Source organism: Neoarius graeffei, chromosome 15, assembly GCF_027579695.1.
Source record: "Neoarius graeffei isolate fNeoGra1 chromosome 15, fNeoGra1.pri, whole genome shotgun sequence".
Classification (NCBI taxonomy): Eukaryota; Metazoa; Chordata; class Actinopteri; order Siluriformes; family Ariidae; genus Neoarius; species Neoarius graeffei.
The window spans coordinates 36156498-36180822 of NC_083583.1; the positions used below are offsets into that span (position 1 = coordinate 36156498).

Here is a 24325-nt window from a genome sequence, read left to right on the forward strand (position 1 = left end):
GAAATGTTCTCCATCCATTCAAATTTCAGCCCGTCTGACAGGCCAAAGGCCTGGAACAATGCAGCCGGGGGCCTAGGGCTGGCTTCTCAGCTATTTCCAGGCACATTTTTGTGACCTTTACAGGCCAAGTTACACTAGACATTAGTTGCCAATTACACTACAAATTGAATATGATTTACAAGAAAATGTCAGAAGATCCAAGAAAAACATGCTTAAAGTTATACCCAAGAAAACAGTAGCACACGTACACACACACGCCATGGGGAACGTTCCAGTTGGTTACAACTTACTTGTACTCCTATAATGCTCATGAAAATGTGCCAATGACTTATAAAGTCTAAGAAATTTAGTAATTAACAATACAGCTATTCTTAGAGTTAAAATTGAGTATGAGATTCCAAGTAACTAACACAATGACTCAAAACTAGACATGGGAATATCACTTGGCATCCGACTAAAATCTGCTGGACTAGAACTTAGAAAATAGAAAACGCCACGAAACAGAAACTAATGGAAACCGAAAGAGTGAAAGTGATCATGCTGTTACCATGGGAAGAGTCTTTTATGAATGTGTAAGTGGGCATTCAGCGCTCTGACACTGGTGTGACTGAGGAAGGTGACAAGTTTTATGATTCATGCAATTTAAAAAAATAAATAGAGCTAGCAGTGGGCACGTAGGAAAATGTAAAAAGTTTGTTAATATGCTCATCATGCTTGTATGAAAACTCAAAGATCTTAGTATAAATACATGACCTACTCATTCTAAACCTGCCGAGCTTCACCAGCAAAGCTCTTGACCCCAGAGGGTTCAAATACGATTGAAAAAGAAAAGGAAAAAAAAAAAAACCCACACCACTTTGTCAGAGTCCAAAACCTGTAGTAGCCCATTTTCTTTTAACGTTCATGGTAAACCTACCCGGCTAATAACAGCGTCGCGTGGCATCATGCCAGAATGCACTCCTACTCACTGATGATGCGACTCGTCATTCATTGAGAATGTCCGTGATCAGCCAATCACAGGCCGTGTTGACAACGTATTCGCCCAGTGTAACAATCAGAAGCAGATTAGACCCATATCTTAAATTTTTCATGAGCCACGCAGTTTGATGCTGGATATAAAATCTAATATACCATGCATCAAGGCGCTCCGATAATTACGGATTCTCTTCGGTGACTGGTACTATGCCATTTTCTTCAGGGCTGCGCCCCTCACAAAATACTACTATATCAGTCATCTCAGAGAATCCATAATTTCAACCAGAGACACTCAGTGCATCATATATTTGATTACTAGCAGTATGTATTAGACACTAAATGGAAAGACAGTTTAGATGAGAAAAGTGCCCCCCCCCCAAAAAAAAAAAAGTCTACGCCACTGAAACATGAGGATGGACAGGGCTAAACTGGTGGCAGCGCCACTTTTATTAAAATAAATAAATAAATAAATAGGGGCGGCATGGTGGTGTAGTGGTTAGCGCGGTCGCCTCACAGCAAGAAGGTCCGGGTTCGAGCCCCATGGCCGGCGAGGGCCTTTCTGTGCGGAGTTTGCATGTTCTCCCCGTGTCCGCGTGGGTTTCCTCCGGGTGCTCCGGTTTCCCCCACAGTCCAAAGACATGCAGGTTAGGTTAACTGGTGACTCTAAATTGACCGTAGGTGTGAATGTGAGTGTGAATGGTTGTCGGTGTCTATGTGTCAGCCCTGTGATGACCTGGCGACTTGTCCAGGGTGTACCCCGCCTTTCGCCCGTAGTCAGCTGGGATAGGCTCCAGCTTGCCTGCGACCCTGTAGAACAGGATAAAGCAGCTACAGATAATGAGAGGAGATGAATAATAAAAACAATCACTGTTCATGTTTGACAGTCAATGGACTACAGTAAAAAGTAACGACATTAAACTTGTCAACTAGCTCCGTAAGGTAAACAAACTATATCCTCTTTTGATCTCTATTAGCTTGTGAGGTAACCAGCTGGCTGGTTATTATTATTAGCTAGAAACTGGATAGCCAGCATGTTTCCTGCTCAGAAATCTAGCCCTGTACAAGAAAGATGTTGTCTTCTAAACACAAAAGTTTGTCACGTTACGTTTTAAAAATCACAGCTCGGACCATTCGATGATCGTTTCTATTTTGGAGGTTTCTACTCAACAAACATGACATTGTTACCTCTGACTTTTCAGCCTGATCAGTGGGGTGACCCTGTGGACTAGCTAATGAACGATCATAACTGGACAAGTGATGAATGCACCATCTGAGAGACAGCCCAACAGTAACTGGTTTGTCAGGCCACAGAAGGGAATCCCATCAGCTGATATTATTGGTAAAAGATCAACAGCTAAGAGACCCTGCTCTGGGCTCAAAATTTAAGTCCTATGACTCTCATCCCTGAACCACACAAATGTTTACTCTGTGTTAAATGTGTGTGTGACAAACCAAACCATCGCTACATTTCACAAGTCACGTGAGAGAGGGGCAGCATTTCTCTGGAGCTTGGTTAACTATGCAAATGTAAACATTTCTTAAAATTTCACCATCAGTGGTGATAAACCAGTAAGCCCACTGCACAGGACATGATTTAATGCTTGGCATCATCTTAGGATGTTTTTCCTTTTTAGGACTGGCCCTTTCATCATGTTTGCTCTCCATTAAAAGCATTTAAAAAAAAAAAAGTTTTTTTAAATAGAAGGTTATCAACTATATACCGGTGGTTTTGAATCCTGCAATGTGACTGGTGATAAAGTTGTTAATTTTAAAAACACCCAATCTAATGTGTGTTTCTATAGCAACAGCTTGTTCACAAGGACTTGTATGGCAAATGCTTCACATAAATGGACACGTGAAAGCTGTTTTTCCTGTGCAAGCTTGAACTTTTATTTTAAAAAAAAAAAAAAAAGGGGAGAAAAAAAAAGCAGCTAATTGACATGCACATTCCAGGAGCATGACAGATCAAGAAACTATAACTGACAAATTAGTGTGGTACAAGAAGAATAAAATACTTCACTTTTAGGTACATGATTCATATAACAGCACACCAAGTTTATAACTAAAAAAGGAAAACGTGAGGAATTCGTGTCACTTTGATGAACAAATATCCTTGCAAAACGTTGGGATTCCTGTATTTTTCTGAAGTCTGGGAACAACTCCGTAGACTTGACCTCTATTTCAGACCTGATACAAGAGGACATCATGGATGTGAACAGTTCCGCCTCCACGAGCAAGTGGGTTTGAGTTTTCTGGAGTGTTTTCTTAAGCACATGCGAATATTGCTACACACCGAGACCCCACTCACACATGCCGTGTGAACGGACCTTAACTGGAAAGCACCAAGTACAGATGTGTACAAGGTGCAATGTGTTTCAGACACTCAATGATCCAAACACACTCAAACCTAGGCATGTAACGATATGCAACGATAAATCATGATCTTAAAAAAAACAAATTGAGATAATCTTAGTTTTCCCTCGCTGTAATTGTTAACAGCAGAGGACGCATTAAAGTACAGAGAGACTGTACGTGAGGTACAAGTAACAGTTCTAACGCTGTGAAAAAACAGATCTAAAAATAGCAGAGAGCTGTTGTGTGACTCTACAAATAGATTAACAAGAAATAAGAGCTCTCTTTACAGACTGCCGAAAGTTAAGGAGAAGCAAATGCAGGTAGTACAAACGTTCATAATTTAAGAAAAGGCCCATGTCATTTCCTTTAATAAAAGGAAAATTTTAGTTAAAATAGGACTCCAACCTGTACAGATGTGGGTAAAAAATTAATCGCTGGTTATTAAAAAATTGAAAGCTTTTTAACAAAAGGAATATTTTAGTTGATAAAATCTTGCACTTTTTTTTTTTTTAAAGGAATAACGTCATTTAATTTTTTTCCAAATACATCACGGGAAAATTGTATCGTGAACCCAATAGTGTGTTCACAATCCAGCATCAGATGGTGATTGAAGGTGGGGAAGGACAGCTGCACCATCAGCTGCTCATATCTTCACTTCCGTTCTCTTCTCCAATTCCATTCCAGTCTTCCAAACCATGTCTCGTACTTCCCAAATTCCCCATCCACTTCACCCATTTTCCTTTAGGGTTGGATGATGAGGTAATCGAATATAAATAGCACAAAACTGTGTCTCTAAATCGCTCATACTGTACATGTTCCTGAGAAAATCTCTTTTTTTAAAAAAGGTCACAAACTGATTGGAAACTGTTGGTTGTGGTTATAATTTTGTACCAAATCCTAATAATCGTAAAAATAGCTTGGACAGTTAACAGTTTCCCCCGCAACATTCTGCAATTTTTCTAGGAATTTATAAACATCTGAACTAGTTCATGTTCACGTCTTCTGATCTTTTGTTTAAGGAGTTGCTCCGAATCCAAAGTGAAATTTTTGTTCAATTAAAATATTAAACTTCAGTAGACCACATTAGAGTGCCATACCATTAGAAAGCTCTGAGTCTGCTTTACTGAAAGCAAATCAGCCGTGTTGTGACCAGCACAGTGTGCACCGCCATCACAACACTGGGAAAACATAAAATCAAGATTGCATTGTAATAACTCTCCAAGGTGCACTCCTAACACATCGTACTACAAACATTTCAAATCACAAGTTCAACCTTTACCCATTACTCCTACTTCTGGTGTGTGTGTCAGTCACTAGTTGCAAAGCGATTCATTCAGTTGACCATTCACCAAAAATATGAGCATGCTCAATGCACGGTGCTCATTTAATGCATTCATGCACAACATTGACTATAACCATCACAGTGTTGCAACAGGGAACCAGCAAAACTTTTTTAGGCAGCAGCCCATATTTCCTGTTATCCAAAATCTAACCATTACAGCATCAGCTGTGGGTGATGACTAAAGCACAGTGTAAAAATAACACCACATGGTGGGCTGTGCAAATTATCCTTCTGGCTCTGACAAACATTTTACCATCTAAATATCAAGTTCTTTTATTAAAAAAAACAAAAAACCAACAGGGACCACGGGTAAAGAGCAGAGAAATGTTTTGCTAACATCACACCAATAGAAGTGTGACTTTCAATATTCAGCCCCATTATTTTTTTTATTTTCATGGTGGATACATCAATAACCTTAGCTGCTTGATTCCAAACTGATTCCACCTTCAATCCTTGGTCACCACCCAATCCTGGTTTCACACCAGCAAACATTTAAGTATTAGGAATGGATAAAGAGATGCATAAATACTTGAAGTGCTATTGTTTTAATGAAACTACGCATGTAAATCGGGTGGCACGGTGGTGTAGTGGTTAGCACTGTCGCCTCACAGCAAGGTGGTTCCGGGTTCAAACCCAGCAGCTGGAGAGGGCCTTTCTGTGTGGAGTTTGCATGTTCTCCCCGTGTCTGTGTGGGTTTCCTCCGGGTGCTCCGGTTTCCCCCACAGTCCAAAGACATGCAGTTAGGTTGATGTGGGGCGGCCTTGGCTGAGGTGCCCTTGAGCAAGGTACCCAACCCCTGACTGCTCCCCGGGCACTCTGGCGTGGCTGCCTACTGCTCTGGCTGTGTGTGCACATTCACTGCTTCAGATGGGTTAAATGCAGAGGATGAATTTCACTGTGCTTGAAGTGTGCATGTGAAAAATAAAGGTTTCTTCTTCTTCTTCTAAAAATCATACTCTGATATTCTGAGAGCAAGTTTTTCAATCTAGTGGCCAAATATTTGCAGAGTTGGTACAATAAAGTTAAATCTAGCATTTCATAAAACAGAAGGCTCCTGTTAGACATACTCCCAGTCTTTGGGAACTACTTTGCACTGGCTAATGGTGCTATGGTTTGGAGTTTGATTCAGAAGATCGACTTGTTCACCTCAGCCCCCCTGCCTTGTAGGGAAAAGAAATTGAAGCAAAGGTCATACCAGTGCCACAGCTTGTGAAACTGCTGCACCGACTAGCCTTGAGAAATACTCGAGACTTTATGAGCTCATTTTCACAAGGCTACTGGCCATGTACATGCAGCCCAAGGTCACAAGTTGTTTTTTTTTAAAAAACACCCAACCCCAAAACTAAAGATACCCTAGTTGACTAAACTGTTGGCCAAGTCAAAACATAGATTGCTAGGTTTTTTTAAAAAAGGGAAACCACTGAAACACTTGGCCTAAAACTTGACCTCCAAATTCAAGACCAAGGACTTAAAAAAAAAAAAAAAAAAAAAAGTCTTTGGTCTTGAATTTGGTGGTCAAGTTTTAGGCCAAGTGTTTCAGTGGTTTCCCTTTTTTTAAAAAAAAAACCTAGCAATGCATGTTTTGACTTGGCCAACAGTTTAGTCAACTAGGGTATTTTTAGTTTTGGGTTTGTTTTTTTTGGGGGGGGGAAAACCACTGAAACATTTGGCCTAAAACTTGGACAACCAAATTCAAGACCAAGGACAATTTAAAAAAAATTAAATTAAAAAAAAAAAAAGAAGGGGGGCAAAAACCCCACACAAAAACCCCAACCCATCCTAGTTTACTAAACTGTTAGCCAAGTCAAAACATACATTGCTCGATTTTATTTCACATCAATGAGAAACTCAAAAAAAGATTCTCCATTTACTGCAACAGAAAGCAAGGACGCTGCATCAACATCATCCAAGCGAGAAAATCGAGGAACGAGCGCACCGGCAAAAATGCCAATTATGTAAAATGGAGGGAAGGAAGCGGGGCTTTCAGGGTGAAGATCATTCGAAAACAACTGTCACTTATTCCTGATTCATATGACATTTGGTTCTTTTTGGGGGGGGGTTTGAATGACTTGGCGATGCTTGATGACTTCTTGGCACATTTTTCAAATGATAACTCGTAGCAGAGTGCTTCTACACGGAAACAAAGGCTGTCGGGTCACACGGTTTAGCGCCTACCTTTGAGCTCCTCAGAGAAGAAAGCAGAGTGTCTGGAGACGAAGAGTTTGAGCTGCTCATCCAAATTACAGGAAGACGGGTCCACATCCCAGGAGCGGATACCTGCATCAAGAAGAAAGAAACGAGACAGACAGAGACAGGTCTGTTAGAGCACATTAAGCATGCTGGGGTCAATTATTCATGCTCAGAGTTCGCTTTCCCACAGACACTGCAGCATTCACATGCAGAAACGCCAAATATAGAGCCGGGTGTGTCCCAAACAGGGCAGAATAACGGCTACTGCAGACTTCATGTGCCTTATATTAAAGGTTGAAAATTTGGCCATGGGGTACAAAATCTCCCATAATATGCAATTTTATTTTAGGGATCTGTAGGGTTTGTGAAGAAAGTCCCAAAATACCTCCCTTTTTTTGGGGGACAAACTCAAGGGTAGGATGATTAATTCAGTCCCATCCAAACAGATTCCAGCAAATTTTTTGCTCGTGTTGGAAATTGTAGTCTACCGGCCCTGTGTTTGTTCATCTTTCCCTGCACATCCAGAAACTCATTTACTGAAATCATAATCACAAAATGGTGGATTTGGAAAAGCTTCAAATACCGGTATTTAGTAGCTATGGGCTATCAATGAAAATATTTTAAAGGTTAAATTATATAAAAAAAACCAACACACAACATGATAGCTAGAGGATGAAGCCTCATTTTATAATATTCACATATGAGAGAAAAAAAAATTATTGCATTAAGTGTTGAAAATTTATGCAAATGAAAACCAAGCTCACCTGTGCATTCATTTTATTGCTGAGAGGACACGATTAGAGGAGACACGTCAAACAAATTTTAAATGATATTGGGACTTGTTCGGTAAGGAGACATGAACATAACCTTTATGAAAGGATTTTCCAGTGTCAAGGACCTGGAACCAGGTTTTTTTTTTTTTTTAAATCAAGTTTACATGGTTGTGTTGCAGTTTCTCAAGAACATCAAGAGAGGAGGGAAAAAAAAAAAGTGATAAGCGAATGACTGTTTATAGCTGCTATAACATAAGGGAGGACACAAATTAACCTGCTTCACAGACGTTCTGCAACATTAAATATAACTATATGCATGTGTCATTTGTTATATCTATATATAAATATTAAAAAAAATTAAGCTTTGGCAAACTAGTGGGTTTTTTTTTGGGAGAGGACCAAAAAACCCACCACTTGAGGACATAAAATAACTTTAGTAGTAATAACTCCCAGTTATTGATTTTCCTATAAATACGTGGTGTGTTTTACTCCTCATTTAATATACCAACACTTAACTACTGGATATACTAAAGGTTCTTTATGGAACATGAATATTTTTGTCAGGGGATCAGTGCATCACCTCGAACAGAGGATTCAAGGAAGGAACTGCGAGAAAAAAAAATAAATCTATCCAGCCATCACATTGATGAATGTGGTGGGTTAAAAAGATATTTTTATATTTATATATATATATATATATATATATATATATATATATATATATATATATATATATATATAAATAAAAAAGCCACCACTATTAAAAATCTTCCACCTCTCTTCCCCCCCCTCAGAAGAGGAAAAGGTACAATTTGCTCATCTTTCAGCTGCTTAAAATTAGCTCCAGGACACTGTGGACTCATGTTTAGTACATTTCCATATCCTGCCAAACCATGGCCTTTGGCTCTCAGCATGCGATAATGAAACATAATTGTCAATGTGACCTCAGAGTGCAGAGTAATTACATTGGCAGCGTAACGGGTGGAGCACGCGGCCATATCATGGAGCTTTTATCCTCCACAGTAAACATTTCTCCTCGGAATAAAACAGAAGTTGCACAAATGAGTTAACCAGGGGTCTCAAAGTACAAAGGCTGACATTATAACTATCGTCACCGCTTTGTGTACGACTGGGAAACGGTTCACTGAGGGAGAACAAGACTAATACAGCGGTGCTTGAAATTTTCTATATTTCTGCATAATTAGACCTAAAACATCAGCTGATTCTCACCCAAGTCCTAAAGAGAAGCTAAAACATGAGACATTAATCTTACACTTCATTTATTTAAGAAAAACGATCCAATATTATATTTGCAAGTGGCAGATTAGGAGTCAATTTCAAGGTGAAATTAGGGCCATGCGTTTTCAATTAATGGGCTGTGCGATGCAACAGGAATCAGAATGGATCAAGACATTTCTACAACAGCGTGCATCACAATCCGTTCACAAACGGAGCCAAAATAAATAATTGTATTTTTTTTAATATATATTTTAACAAGTTTCCAATAAATGGAAAAAAAAAAGACCAAACAATTATTTTAGTTAGAAAAGAGACAATACTTGCAATCGTGCAGAACAAATATATCATGATATCAATATTAAATTGACAATGAGCTGTCTTAGTTTGTCTGGACCCAATAAAGAATCCTGGAATTTGAAGGGGTTTAAATAAAATTATATTTAAAAAAAAAAAAAAAAGCAGCTACAAAAAACTCATCTCATTATCTCTAGCCGCTTTATCCTGTTCTACAGGGTCGCGGGCAAGCTGGAGCCTATCCCAGCTGACTACGGGCGAAAGGCGGGGTACACCCTGGACAAGTCGCCAGGTCATCACAGGGCTGACACATAGACACAGACAACCATTCACACTCACATTCACACCTACGCTCAATTTAGAGTCACCAGTTAACCTAACCTGCATGTCTTTGGACTGTGGGGGAAACTGGAGCACCCGGAGAACATGCAAACTCCACACAGAAAGGCCCTCGCCGGCCACGGGGCTCGAACCCGGACCTTCTTGCTGTGAGGAGACAGCGCTAACCACTACACCACCGTGCCGCCCACAAAACACTCAGTTATAGGAAAATAATGACTGACATTTACTAATACAGCTTCAAAGCTGATTCATTTCCTATAAAACATTCTGAAGTGTTTTACTCCTCTACTACAGCAATTTGCCAAGGATTACAATTTTATATATTTATTAAAAAAAGAAATACACATCACATTTTATGTACATTTCTCATTATTCAACATTATGGAATTGTAATGAAAAAAGTTAATTTCCGTTCTCACTTGTGTTACAACACCTACAAACAAAAATTGAAAAGAAAAAAACAAAAAACAAAAAAAAAAAACACCTCTTCATAGCGACATTATACAAACTGCTAACACTAGAGACTCCTTCCATAAACATCTCCTTAGAGAAAATTGCACCGCATCAATGATTACGCATGTTACCGAGCCCTGTTTTAAATGATACAAGTGTAGAGTCTGACACACACAGTACAAGTGCATTTAGGGTGTGTCCAAATCCACTTTTCCTAAATTAAGGGAAAAAACCAGCAGCACCAGGCACATGGTTCAAAAGGGTTGTACTCGGTCTCCTAATCATGGGTGTGTTTTGGGCATAACAGGCAATAAACCAGAGTGTCGTCTCCTATTCCCTTTAAAAGCCAGGTGTGCTTGCACCTTGGTGGATCATTATCATAATGGAAAAGGACCCTTTTCTCTGCAGAGGACACGGATCTGCTTGTGCAAAGTGAAAGTGTGCGGTCAAAACATTTAGAGTAACACTGGAGCTCCCAGAAGTGGAGCAGGGGTGGGAGGAGGCAGCGGTAAGTAATAAAGATTATATAAAGATTATAAGAAGATATCCCTCATCAAAAAATTCCCATGCAGGGATTGACCAAGAACAGCTCACGTGACATTAAAAATTGTTCCACCATTGATTAAGCACAGTGTCTCATGACAAATTTTAAAAACAGGCTATGGTGCGAGTCAGTCATGGTATATCCTGGATATACCATGAACTGGTGTCACAATTTCAAGCTATACAGCCAGCTAGTCTTTTTTACACAAATAAAAACAGACAAAAATACAAGTCATTAATACAATCAAAAACATTTCAGCCAGGAGTAGGGTTGCAAAGGAGTGGAAAGTTTCTGGGAATTTTGAAGGGCCCGGGAATATTGGGAATTTTCAATTTTGGCATTTATTAAGTTTAAACATTTCAAAACTTATCACCCAGAAAAACAAATTAAAACCCATGTTAAGCCTTTCAATTATATACCGTTTTGTGCTAATTAAGAATAGGACATGTTGCTAAAGGCCAATTAATGAAAAGCTTTTAGTTTTTCAATATTATTACATTCAGATTTTTCAGTGAAAAATTATTCTTCTCAATCTCAATTATCTAGTCTGAGGGACACTTAATAGAAATCCAGTCAAAATGGTCAAATGCGCATTCCCAAGTTCCCTGCCACAAAAGTGTAGAAGGTCTTGTATCCCTTAGTCTACTGCACATTTTGAAGACATTTTTTTGTGTGTTGGGGACCTCTCGAATCTGCATTTGAACAGATTTCTATTAAGTGTCCCTCTGACAAGATATCTAGTAATTTTGAATTGAATAGATTATTTTTCTAGAGTGTACCCTTTGGTAAGAATTAACTAGAACTCTAACTCCTTGCCTAACAAGTAGTGATTTCTAAAAATCTTGCCAAAACTCAATTTTGACCATTTTTATTACAAAATTTTACAAAACTTGAAGACTTGTCTACAGATTTAATCAAAAAGATATTACATCATAAAATAAGGAATATTTAAAAATGTAAAATTTCTAATTACTAGTAGTCTTGAAATAAGTTTTGCTGCTTGTAAAATACATTAGTGCCACTTTTTTTCTGGAGCAAGGCTGTTTAACGTCATTGTTTTAATAGCACTGTATACCCTAATCATTACTTCTAATCCAATCATTTGCAAGCAAATTACTTGACAGGATATGAGGAATTAAGTTGCTGAACTATAATTAGTAAACCCCCCCCCCAAAAAAAAGTTACAGGAAGCAGTCTTCAAAATCCTAAGTAGAGTTAAAGTTGCTTTTGAAGAGAAGTAGTTCTCACAAAGTCTAAGGTTATCGTTTCATTCATTATACATGTACCAGAGAAAACCTGTATTGTTTTTGTAAAACATCGGGTGGTTATTAATTCTCAGTTGTTTAATTAGTTACAGGCTTGGTTTTGCTTGTATGTTCTTTTGAACAGAACAGAGACCCAGAGAAATATCCTAATCTGAATAAAAGGACCTTATTTTTTGCATCAATTTTTAAGTAAAGTTGGTTTTGAAAATTCCTGAAAAGTTCCCCAAAATTCCCATAAATTCCTGTTAATTCCCAAAATTTCCATGGAAGTTTTCCACTCTGAAAATTCCTGGGAATTTTGCAACCCTAGCCAGGAGGATTTTCAACTGAACACATTAAAATAACCATAATAGTTTTAACAGCGGGTGGCACGGTGGTGTAGTGGTTAGCGCTGTCGCCTCACAGCAAGAAGGTTCGGGTTCGAGCCCCGTGGCCGGCGAGGGCCTTTCTGTGCGGAGTTTGCATGTTCTCCCCGTGTCCGCGTGGGTTTCCTCCGGCAGCGGTCTCAAAAGTAGCCGGTCACCGGCGGCAAATCGCCGGCTATGGCTTGTTATGCCGCCAGCTATTGTCAGTCGAGTCACAAAATTTAATATTAAATATTTCTGACAGCAAAAAAAGAAAAAAAAAAAAAAAAAAAAAAAAGTTGTTAACGTGAATTACATCCACTATGTCATGTATGTCCGTTGCCGCGTCAACTGTGTTTACATCCTCGACACGAGTGCAGCCATTACTGCCGCCTGTGTTGCCAGATTGTGTTTACATCCTTGACACGAGTGCAGCCATTACTGCCACCTGTGTTGCCAGATTGGGTGGTTTCCCGCCCAATTTGGGCAGTTTTAAGTGCATTTTGGCAGGTTTTGAACATATTTTGAGCTGTAAAACGTCAGCAGTATCTGGCAACATATTTTTTTTTACTTAATACAAGAAAATTAATGGATGCCAACGTTTTTGCCAAAATGGTATTTTATTTTCCATTGTTTACGCAGCTTCAGCATCATACTGTGAGATTCTGTTCAAATTGTTTTTTTTTTCTTCTATGAAGCCTGAGCCATTTATTTTATTAGTTTATAATTATTGTTTAATTTAGTCTTCAGGAGAGACTGCCTGCACACAGTACTAGTATTAATAGTTTTTTTTTTCTTACATGAAAGCTGAGGCATTTATATTATATTTTAAGGTAACTTCATGTTGCGCTGTGAGGTTCTCTGCACTTTAACTTTTGAACCAACAGGTGCATTTGGATAAGTAAAGCCTATTTTTCTGCATTTTTGTAGTCCTGGTAATCTTTTATATTGGTAAAGTTGTTTATAGGACCATTTCTCAGTGTCTTTTTTAATCAATAGTTTTTCAGTAATAACTTAATATTTAACATATCACTCAATTTTAAACAACCCCCACGCCTCCCCCATGGCTTGCCCCCATAGTCTCCAAAATTTCTGTGGGAAACACTGACGTGCGTAACAATGCTAATCAAGCTTAAGCTAGACGACCTGCCTCAAATACCTGTCCCGGGTAAATGTTATCCCAATTTTAGATGGCCTGTTCCAAACCATCCCGCCCCATGAAAAATTCGTACTTCCATCCATCCATCCATCTCTGCACGCTTTGCGTGCATTATGTCTGCCGCTGGCAGACATTTTACCATTTTACACCCTGCTGTAAATTATTTGTACCCTGCTATTCTCCCAAACTTTGAAGCCCCTGCTCCGGGTGCTCTGGTTTCCCCCACAGTCCAAAGACATGCAGGTTAGGTTAACTGGTGACTCTAAATTGACCGTAGGTGTGAATGTGAGTGTGAATGGTTGTCTGTGTCTATGTGTCAGCCCTGTGATGACCTGGCGACTTGTCCAGGGTGTACCCCGCCTTTCGCCCGTAGTCAGCTGGGATAGGCTCCAGCTTGCCTGCGACCCTGTAGAACAGGATAAAGCAGCTACAGATAATGAGATGAGTTTTAACAGCTTTCTGATTTTGAGAGTCAGTAAATGTTTATATATTGCTTGGTCTCCCCCCCCCCCCCCAAATACCAAAAATAATTGTTTGGTCACCGGCTCAAGTCACAGCTGTGGCGCCGTGAGCATTTCTCTGTGTGTAGATCTACACATCATGATCGTGCCTAGCGACACAGGTATTGGTACATTGCACATGCGCAGGTCGCCTGGAAGCAAACAAATATGGCTGCCTCCAGGGAGTTTATGCCGAGATTCAATCTTAGTTTTAGTCTGGAATTTTTTGATGAGGGATATAAATGTAATGCATCATGCACTGAGCGGCACCAGTAATTATGGATTCTCTTTGGTGACCAGCATACTACTATGCCAGTCATCTCAGAATCCATAATTTCAACCGGAGCCTCCCTCTCTCTCCTTCATATTTTTATTTAATTTATTTTATTTAATATATAAAAAAAAAAAAAAAAAAAAAAGTCCTGATGTACATAAGGATTACAATAGTAAAGATTGTTATTTTGCATGCTGCACGTCCCTGTGCGTGTAATAAGCAGCATCTCTACTTGTTGCACACCTGCCTTTGTAGGCACCCATTACTGTGTTGATAACGTACCCTTAAAATAATGAAATACCGCGTTATTGACTTCAGACCAGGCCAATCATGCAATCGCTTTCCCCGGCCTCAAGATAACGTACCAACACTGTGCCTGCTAACAGCTCATTTTAAGACAGACATGCCCATGGGCACTCAGATGGGCACAAGTGCATTTGCTATTTAAATAAAGTGGGCGCTGGACAGAACAATGACAACTGCATCAGCCTCAAACTAGCAGAGCCACTTGCATCATGCTTGGTGCAACTTTCCCTGTAAATGAACTGTTACTATAGCAACACTAACATTATAACAAGCACATTCGGAACTGCAGTACTGTCAGAGCTGCTACAGAAAATTAAATCAAGACCTTCAGAAAGCAATAACGATGTGCTATTTGAGCTACTGGAAGGCAATACGACTTAAAACCTCAGGTATAACACAGACGCTTGTGAAAAATCTTTGGAAACTGTTCCTTTGTGTGTGAATGTGGAGACTTCAGTCTACGTAGCCCAAACAGAGAGACATGACCTCATCAGTTTCTGAAATCTGTCAGCTTTGCCAGAAATGTGGGGGAGGAGAGGGGGATGGGGGGGGGGGGGGGAAGGGGACAGGACAGATGTCACCCAAGGTCTACTGAAAGTATTCAGCAAGGACGTGTCTGGCAAACACAGATTTTTCTATTTATTCACTTCCTGATGAGGTCACATGCTGTCTCAAAAAGGTGACAGAGTTAACAACCAGAGTTCTGATGACTTCCAACACCATCATAAAAATGAGAAATAAAAGTTAACCTTAAAAAAAAATAAATAAATTTACATTTCTCTCAACCCCCCCCCTTTTTTTTTGCTTTTTTTTATAAAAAGAGCCTTTTCATTGAGGTAATGATTCTTGACTTTCATTTAACTATTGTACACTTAGGACGACATCCCTTTCATTCAGACTGGTAGGCAGAGGCCACACCTCTTCTGGAAAGGTGTGGCACGGAGACCATGCCGCCATTAGGACCGACATGCACATAAGCCATGCATCTGTCACTGACTGGCACACCTCAGTAATTACAACTGAGGCACAGCAGCCACACCTCACCTCCCTTAATACTGACGGACAGAGGGGTCATGAATTCTTCTTTGGGAATTAAGCATACAGACCACAGCTTTATTGGGAAGGAAAGAGATAGACCACACCTCTGTCAGTAGGACTCTCAGCTAGGCCTCCTTCAATAGGACTGACTGGCACAGAAGCCACAGCTCCTTTGTTTTGACAAGCAGGGCTGTCATACCTCCTTTCATTACAACTGACAGGAAGAGACCATCCCTGTGTCCGAAATCGCTCACTACTCCCTATATAGGGAATTACTATATAGAGGACTATAGAGGATTTCGACATGACGTCACAGGTCACGTGACGCCCCGGTGTCCGCCATTTTGAAGGTCAAGCTAGCTAATGTCAACAACATAGTAGCTGGTATGTTACTGTAGCAATGTTTACATTCAGTCATTTGGATGACTTAAAACCTTTCAGTCTCAAGTTTTTCCTTTACTGTATTTACTAGTTTACTGAGCTAGCGCGCTCAGGCAGGCTGGGAGCGAGCGTGCTAGCTCGGGCAGGCTGGGAGCGAGCGCGCTAGCTCAGTAAACTAGTAAATACAGTAAAGGAAAAACTTGAGACTGAAAGGTTTTAACAGTCATCCAAATGACTGAACGTAAACATTGCTACAGTAACATACTAGCTACTATGTTGTTGACATTAGCTAGTGCTAACAGCTAGCTGCTAGTGCACTGCTACAACACAGACACCGACCCTAATAATACAATTCTTGGTCATTGCCTGGTAACAGCAAATTTATACCGGGCCATGTCTCAACAGACTAAGAAGTTATTTCAATGACATTTAATAACATTGTTTATCCTGAGGACCGAAAGTAAATGAAAACGTGAACAAACCTTAGCTGTAATAAGATGGCGACCACCGGCTCCAGGGACGACCCGCTGATGTAGGCATGTTACCCAGCCTGGTTTTTAACGACATAGGTATACAGATCATGTGGGCCGAAGTCAGGTAAAGATGAGGGCTTCATGTACTTCCGTACGTCAGTGAACAATCCTGGTGGAAGCAGGTAAACGTCGTTCTCTAAGCCTGCTAACCTCAATTTTTGCAAATACCTCTCCCTCTGCTCGCCCTGTAAATGCCCTACGTTGCTGGATAGTGAAGGTGTTTTCTGCATCTCGCTCCTTTTTCTTTTATGTTTTTTCCCTGGTATTTCCCCACACGCCTGACTGCAGGTCAGGAAGATCACCCGTGCTGCAAAGCCAGAAAAAAAGATAGCCTGGTAACGTGTATGGATCACGTACACCAGCATCATTGATTTTCTGGTGATATCGCTTCTTACTTGCGTCATCTAGGCCGGATAAAATACTCGACAATGAGACTTCGTCATGATCAACAGTGTATCGCTACCGGTAGTCGCCATATTTGTAACCGTCAAAATGGCGGCATAAATATTGTCGCTATGGAAACAATGATGTAGGCCGAAATCCTCTATATAGTGAGCTCATTGATGGTGAGGAAAGAGAAAATGAATAAATAAATAAACTTTTGGACACTAGTCCAGTGCACTGTTATTTACATCATTACTGTCGCACAATTAAAACGTGCCAGATCAGTTGGCTGGTGGGTTTTCAAAATAATAAATACTTGTTTTTTTCGCGGTCCGGTTTCCATCAAATCCTGCGCTCTGATTGGCTGGCGAGTGGGTCCATATCCTATGATACGGACCCCGGTTCGGACCTCTGGCGAGTCACTCGTTCACAAAAAACATTTTCGCATTTCTCAGGAGAATGGCATTAATTTTACAGCATGGATAGTGATAACGACAGTCTTCACAGCGAAAGCAAGTTTTACTACCCTGAGGAAGAGGAAATAAAACATTTCAGGAGAAAGCTAAAAACCTGTAACTGTTGCTAGCGCTGAGCAAAAACATGGCTGAATCCTGAATGACTCAATTTTGTATAAAATAGGGGACTACATAGGCAGCAAAATGTAGTTTTTTTTCCCTGCCTTGGAAGTGCACTTGTTTACCGAGGAGGAAGCCATTTGCATTACAGCCGTGAATGAGGATTCAAAATGGCAGCTCAGCTCGGTTTTCCCTTTTGGGCGCCCTCGTTTTCTGTTAGAATTTGGTAAAGAAAAAAAAAAAAATTATTTACCAGCTTAAGGTCGGTCCGTACGGTGAAATACGGTGACCTCGGCCTTGAATACCGGCCTCAGTCAGTACTTACAAGACCTCGGTCACAGTATTTCATGATACAGACCTCCCAGCTGGTAAACAACATATTATACTGAGTGCATTTCCCACATTAATAAATACAAAGTACCTGCATCTTTCAGTTCTTTTAAATCAAGGCTGAATACTTTCTTCTTTGCTACTGCCTTTTATTAAAATCACATTTGAGACTTTTAATTTGATTTCTTTCAGTGTGACTGCAATGCATGATGGGATATATTGCTTGGTTAGTGACCATCGGTTGTACACTACTTTTCGTGATGCATTGTGGGATACTTTGAGTGCACTATATAGGGTGAAATAATGCTCACTATACATTCAGACAGTACTACAAAATGGCGACCTCACTATATAATGAGCAGGGAGTGATTTCAGAAACTCGGTATGTCTCCATTACTAGGAAAGAAAGAACACGCCTCCTTCATTAGGAAACACTGCTATCAAGGACACGCCTCATCAGCTAGACTTTACCAGCACAGACAACGTGCCTACTTCACAAGGAAGGACACAGTGGCCACGCCTCAATCCCTAGGAATGACCGAGGCCACACCCTCTTCACTCGTACTGAAGCACCAAGACCACACCACCTTTACGAGGGCTGCTTTGGTCAAAACACAAACGAAAAGGAAATTCATTTCATAATTTTACCATAAACACATGAAAAGAACAAGCCGACATTCAGATCACTGATGCTGTAAGAGAAACAATCATTCCAAAAAGCACAGCAGGACCAAACAGGAAATAAGGGGAAAGTACAAAAATAAAAAACATCAGCGAGAAGGAAAGAAAGAACATTCCTTGGAGGATGAAGGCACAGAAGTGAAAGGATTAAATTAAAACACCAACAGTTTCTGAAATCAGAGGAAGAATTTTCACCTGGGTGCAGACATTCATGCACAAATGAGACGCCACTGCGCATTAGCATCCATTTTCACAATGCAAACACACAGCTGAGTGAGCGGCGCCAGCAGCCCAACCTTCTATGCTCTTCACCCTTTTTCTTGAGCATGTTGCTGAAAACCTCAGATGAAGAGCCAGCCATGCTGAAAGCAGGCTTCCTATAATTTTCTTTGAGGAAAGCATTTATTGAAGGGGGGGGAGGAACCCTTGCAGTCCTGCTGTGCACTTCTTGTCACATGCGAGCGACGGATTTCTGTTCGTGATCTGTGCAAGAGTCTCATCTGACTAGGAAAAGGAGGAAACAGTAGTCAGTGTGTACAAGAAAAAAAATACATAAAGAGGATGTGAGACTTTACTGTCAGTCACATGGGCCTTGAGAGATAAAGACTAAGAATCAGAGGCTGGAGGAAGGAAGGAGTACCACAGAGACGATGGAAAGCAATCTGTGGACATAACTGAGCCATGATACACAACCATGCTCACACACACACACACACACCTTCCTCTTTACACACACTGGCGGACTTTGAGCTGATAAACGAAGCACAATGAGGAAGCCGAATCGCCTGCATGCTGCACTCTTAACGCCTCCGCTTCATACAGACCGGACGCTTGGCTCACTTCCACCAACACTGGGACATGATTGCGGAAACAATGTGATGAATGTTAACTGTGATCAATATGATGTAATTATGCAAACAATACATCATTGTGTATACAATATGTAACCCGATAAAATTAGATTACTGCATAAACAAAAAACCAAAATTGCATCAACAAATGTGATATTACTGCATAGACAGACAATGTGATGTAAATGTGTAAACAGTGAAGTTACTTTAAACTATAGGTTACTGTGTAAGCAATATGATGCATGTGTAAATGATACAACAATTGTATAAGAGGGAAAAAAAAAAAAGTTGTGTACACGATCACATCAGGTAGAGACTTTAGTCCTGCGTCACACAGCAGCACGGTGGTGTAGTGATTAGCACGGTCACCTCATAACAAAAAGGTTCTAGGTTCAAGGCCAGTGGTCGACAGGGGCCTTCCTGTGTGGAGTTTGCATGTTCTTCCCGTATCTGCACGGGTTTATTTCAGGTGCTCCAGTCCCCCCCAACAGTCCAAAGACATGTGGTTAGGTTAACATGGGGCAGCCATGGCTTGAAGGTTGGGGTGAAGTGCCCTTGAGCAAGACACCTAACCCTCAACTGCTCCCCGGGCGCTGTAGCCCATACGGGTTACATGTGTGCGCAAGTATGTGGGTATGCATGTGCACTCATTGCTCATGTGTGTGTTCACTGCTTCAGATGGGTTAAATGCAGAAGTCGGTGCTTGAGTGTACACGTGATAAAGGCTTCTTTAGCTTCCTTGTCGTCATACGCACGGCAGCTATAGACAAACACTATACACCCAAGTATGTGTATATGCAGGAATCCTGAAGTTAAATTCAATATAGATCAAGACCTCAACGTTACTTCGAGCTGTAACCGGTTACACCAGCACCACACCTTCCACTTACATTTATTATACACCGAGACTACAAAACTAGTCTTGCACTACGTTCACACTGCAGGCTGAAGTGACTCAAATCCGATTTTTTCGCCCATATGTGACCTGTATCCGATCTTTTATTGACAATATGAACGACACAGATCCGATTTTTTCAAATCCGACCCAGGCCATTTGGATATGTGGTCCTAATTCCGATTCCTATCCCATCTTTTCATATGCGACTTCAGTCTGAACCGCCAGGTCGCATTCATCCGACTTACACGTCATCAACAAGCCACAAACGTCACTATTCTGCGCTGAAGTAGGCGGCGGGTCTCTCAAAAAAGAGAGTTACAACAGCATGGCGCATGACATCAATGTGACTCCGCACCCACACGTTCCTTTGAACGGAGGTTGCAGTCACTACCCCGCAGAACACCTGAGCCAAAATCCTTGCCCTCTTCCTTCTCAACCTCCTCCTTAACATCAGGCTATTGTGCATGTTCTGGCTCCGTCGCAACAACAACTGCATCATCGCCAGGTACTCCATGCTGGCTACTGTCATACACAGGAAACTTTAGGTTACTTCCGTAAACACTGGCCATGCTCACTGCGTGTGACGTCGTCGTATCCTGCAATGCGCATGCGGAACACTTTCAGGTCGCTTTTCGTTCATACTGAGGATCACATACAAGTCGCATATATTTGTTAATGTGAACGACCTCACAAAAAAAAAATAATCGGATTTCACAAAAAAATCGGAATTGAGCATTGAGCCTTGCAGTGTGAACGTAGTGTTGGTTTGTGATCTTGTCTATGGGCCGCTGCATCAATACAACAGAACTCAGAACAGCCAGGAGGGCACAAAGCTCAAGAGAATAAGTTGAGTGAGTAACCAAAATTCAGTGCGCGTGTGCGATGGTGTAACAGACTGAACTAGCAAGCTAGTTAAATCAGCCATCAAAACATTTGTCTTTAATACATCCAAACTTACTACGTTCAAGAAAGCCCAGGATTAAGTGTGATGTACCAGGAACAACAACCCCCCCAATCCCCCCGCCCACACCCCATTACGCTGCATTTTGCGAATTAAATGACCAAACACCATCGTCCTGCAATTTTCAAATGATCTGACTGCTGCCAGTGAAATTTGCTCATCATTTGTCTGGAATTAAACTTTTCCCAATTTGTTTTGCTCACTTCCTCCAATTCGCTCGTCTACATCTCTGTCGTCGGATTCCAACAGAAAATAAAACGGAACACAATTTCACTTCAGCTACATGTATTTACAGCGTACCCTCACCAGCCGACACAGAAGAATCTCACAAGCGCTACATGGCTACGCAAGAAGTACTGTAAATTCATGAGAACTTTCTGCATACAAACTCTTTGGACAAAATCAGCTATACATGAAGAAAATAGCTACAAAATTTAATCTTGTAAAATGCAGATGATACTTTACAGAGGCGGTGGCAGAAAGTTTTGGATTGTGTGTGTGAGAGAGACGCGTCGTGTGTCAAAGGCACGGCAAATCTAGGGGGGCACCCCGGGAAATTTTGGAATTTTTAACCCTTTAAAACGCTATTTCCTAAGTTTTGAGAGGCAAATTTTGGTGGAGTAAAGCTAAGTTTAATGTCTCCATTAGAGTACATTTCATCCATGTATTTTTTTTTCCCCCTATATGAACAGGGGTTGAAATTAAGCATGTACCGACAGACATGGGCAAGTCATTCTCATACTCGGGCAACAATAAAATTATCACTAGTTGTCCATCAGACAACTGTGTTTGAATGTCTATTTTACCAAGAAAGATTAAGTTGTGATTCCTAACAGAAACAGAACGAAAACCTTATTTTTCCCGTCTTCTCTTTCGTTTGTCCTTGACTTTGGTTCGTTGCGGTAGTTGACGCTTCCATTCGCGAGATGGCACTACGTGATATATGATTATTCACACGAGGCGCCACCGTCACGTAGGCTAAAACGAACGAAGCATCTTTTTGGACTGATTTTTAATTCTGATTTGATCAGTTACACTTGACCATGATGACATGATGTTTTCTGACTGTTTAACATGTTTAATAGAAGATACTAGTAGTTATACCTAGTTGTTTTACTGTTCGTCATGATGAAATAAACACCAAAACACGAGTGTTATAACTTTATTTCTATCAATCAGTAATCAAACAATGGCAAAACAAGTTGAAATATTTTATTGCATACTCTATAATATACATCCAAATTGCTTTTTATGCAAATTACTTACCCAGTCAACCTGCAAAAAAGTAGGGCAACTGATACATGCATGCGGGCAAGTAAGTTTTTGGGGTTGGTTGCCCTGAGGGCAAGTACATTCAAAAGTTAATCTCGACCCCTGATGAAACAGAACCAATGATACTATAATGTTATTTCGTCTACTTAGTACCATTGAGAGGATAACACCCTCTTACCATGGGGTTTGGTCAGGGCAGCAAGCAAATTCATGTAGATCTAGAGAAGTATCAAGTTTTTGGGCACCCAAAACTGCTTGTATGCCTCATGAACGCTATCTAGCCATCCGGACAGGACACGAGTTAGTCAGATACAAATGTAGCAACACTGTCATAGCCTTGCTGTCACAGGGTCCTCACTTTGACACAAGTACCCAAGGAGACCAGACATGTCTCGACAGTTGTTACAGCAACGGGTTAATTAGTCCACAGAATATTCAAAAGTCAGCTTGTCTACTAAAAGCGATGGGTTTTGCAATTCTGCGCAAGCCAAATAAGGAAAATTCCGGAAAGCGGAGGCAATCTGTGACGTCAGGGCCAGGCTAATTTGCATTGGTTTTGGTGCGAATGGGTGCTACCAACCTACAGTACAAAGAGACGTCGCGATGAAGGGACGCAACGGGATTTAATAAGGGAAAACAAAGGTGTGCAGTGGGCTGTTTATTCACACTACTCCCTCCTTTTCTGCCTTGTAAATAGTCAAAGGACTCCCATCATAACTAACAATTTTAAGGGGGCAGTTAACCCCCCCTGCTGCCACCACTGCTTTAACAGCCTTCATTTTTGATAAATTGATTACCTTTTAATACTTTAAGAACCTGCAGACCCCTGTATAAAATCATCATGGCCAAGTAATTCAACATTTCAGTAGCGCCCCCTGCAGTACTGGAGCACTCGTACACCCCGAGACTGTAAGGTCACAAAGGTGGTGGTCTGGGAAGGTTCTACAAAGACATCGCCTCCTCAATAAATTGTCCTGAAAACAAAATCAGTGGCACACTCATTACCAGCTGAGTCTCGATTTATTCAACACGGCTGAAATGTGGTACTCCCATCTGGAGCAGGATTTACTGTCGGAGGCGGAGCGTCACTAAACATGGAGGACAAAGTCATGTTCTCTCACTCAGATCAGCCCAAATGACGCAAAGCAGCTGCAGTATTTATAGCAACAGCTTTAACCTCACAGCTCTCCAATTCTCTCCTCCTCCTCTCCTTACCTGTCTCTTCTCCATACCTCTCTTCCCCCTTTGTCTTGCTGACTCTCATCCTCTCCCATCTCTCTTCCCCTTCCTTACTTCCCCATCTTTGCCTCCATCCCTTTCTCTCATTTTCCTCTCCACCATCTCCTTTTTCCATTTCTTCCTTATCTGCTTCTCTACCCATCTTCTCTTCTGTCTCTCCCTCCCCATTTTTCTCTTTATCCATCCCTCAACATCCTCTCTATATCCATTTCATTCTCTTGCTCCATCTTCTTTCACTCCTTTTCCTCCCCTCTTCCCAGCCATCTTTACATCTCGCCCACATCTTTCTCTAGTTCCTTTCCATCCCCAGCTCTCATCATTCTTTCCTTTCCCGCAGTCTCTATGATTTCAACATTCTCAGCTCATCAGCACCTGTGCTGATGATCTTATTTTTAAACCACAGTAAATGACATAATTTCACATCCGTTTGCTAGCTTGTCAGGTTAGGTTTTAAAAAAATAAAGAAATTCAGGTCTTGATGCATGTTTAAACCTCAAATTTCAGAGTGGTGTGATGCACGTCGATAAATTTGAATGCAAAATAATGCCGCTTTTCCACTACCAACGCGGCTGAGTAGGGCTGAGCTGTGCCGTGCTGAGTTGGGCTGAGTCGAGCTGAGTGGGGCTGTTGGAGTTGCATTTCGACTACAACCGCGCTGAACCGTGCTGGCTGGAAGTGGGTGGACACATTAGGTGGAGTTAGCGAAAGTGGGTGGACGTCAGGTGATGTCGTTCGGCGGCGCAAACAGTGACATCAGTGACCTTTTAAGCGGTAGTCTCACAACCCGGAGAGTAAACAAACATGGAGGACATGGTGTCGTTAGTGTT

General features: G+C 41.0%; 1 protein-coding gene across 2 annotated transcripts in view; it reads right to left on the reverse strand.

The window, feature by feature from the left end:
- map1sa (microtubule-associated protein 1Sa) overlaps positions 1-24325 on the reverse strand; it is a 51544-nt gene that overhangs the window by 19208 nt on the left and 8011 nt on the right. The window contains exons 1-2 of one of the 2 annotated variants that reach the window (XM_060941210.1): positions 18473-18552; positions 6848-6949 (exon numbers count right to left, since the gene is read on the reverse strand). In XM_060941210.1, the coding sequence (XP_060797193.1) occupies positions 6848-6949; positions 18473-18521 (151 nt within the window). In that variant the 5' untranslated portion in view covers positions 18522-18552. Of the gene's footprint in view, positions 1-6847; positions 6950-18472; positions 18553-24325 lie in introns of those variants that run through there. The other variant, XM_060941209.1, reaches the window with a different exon arrangement.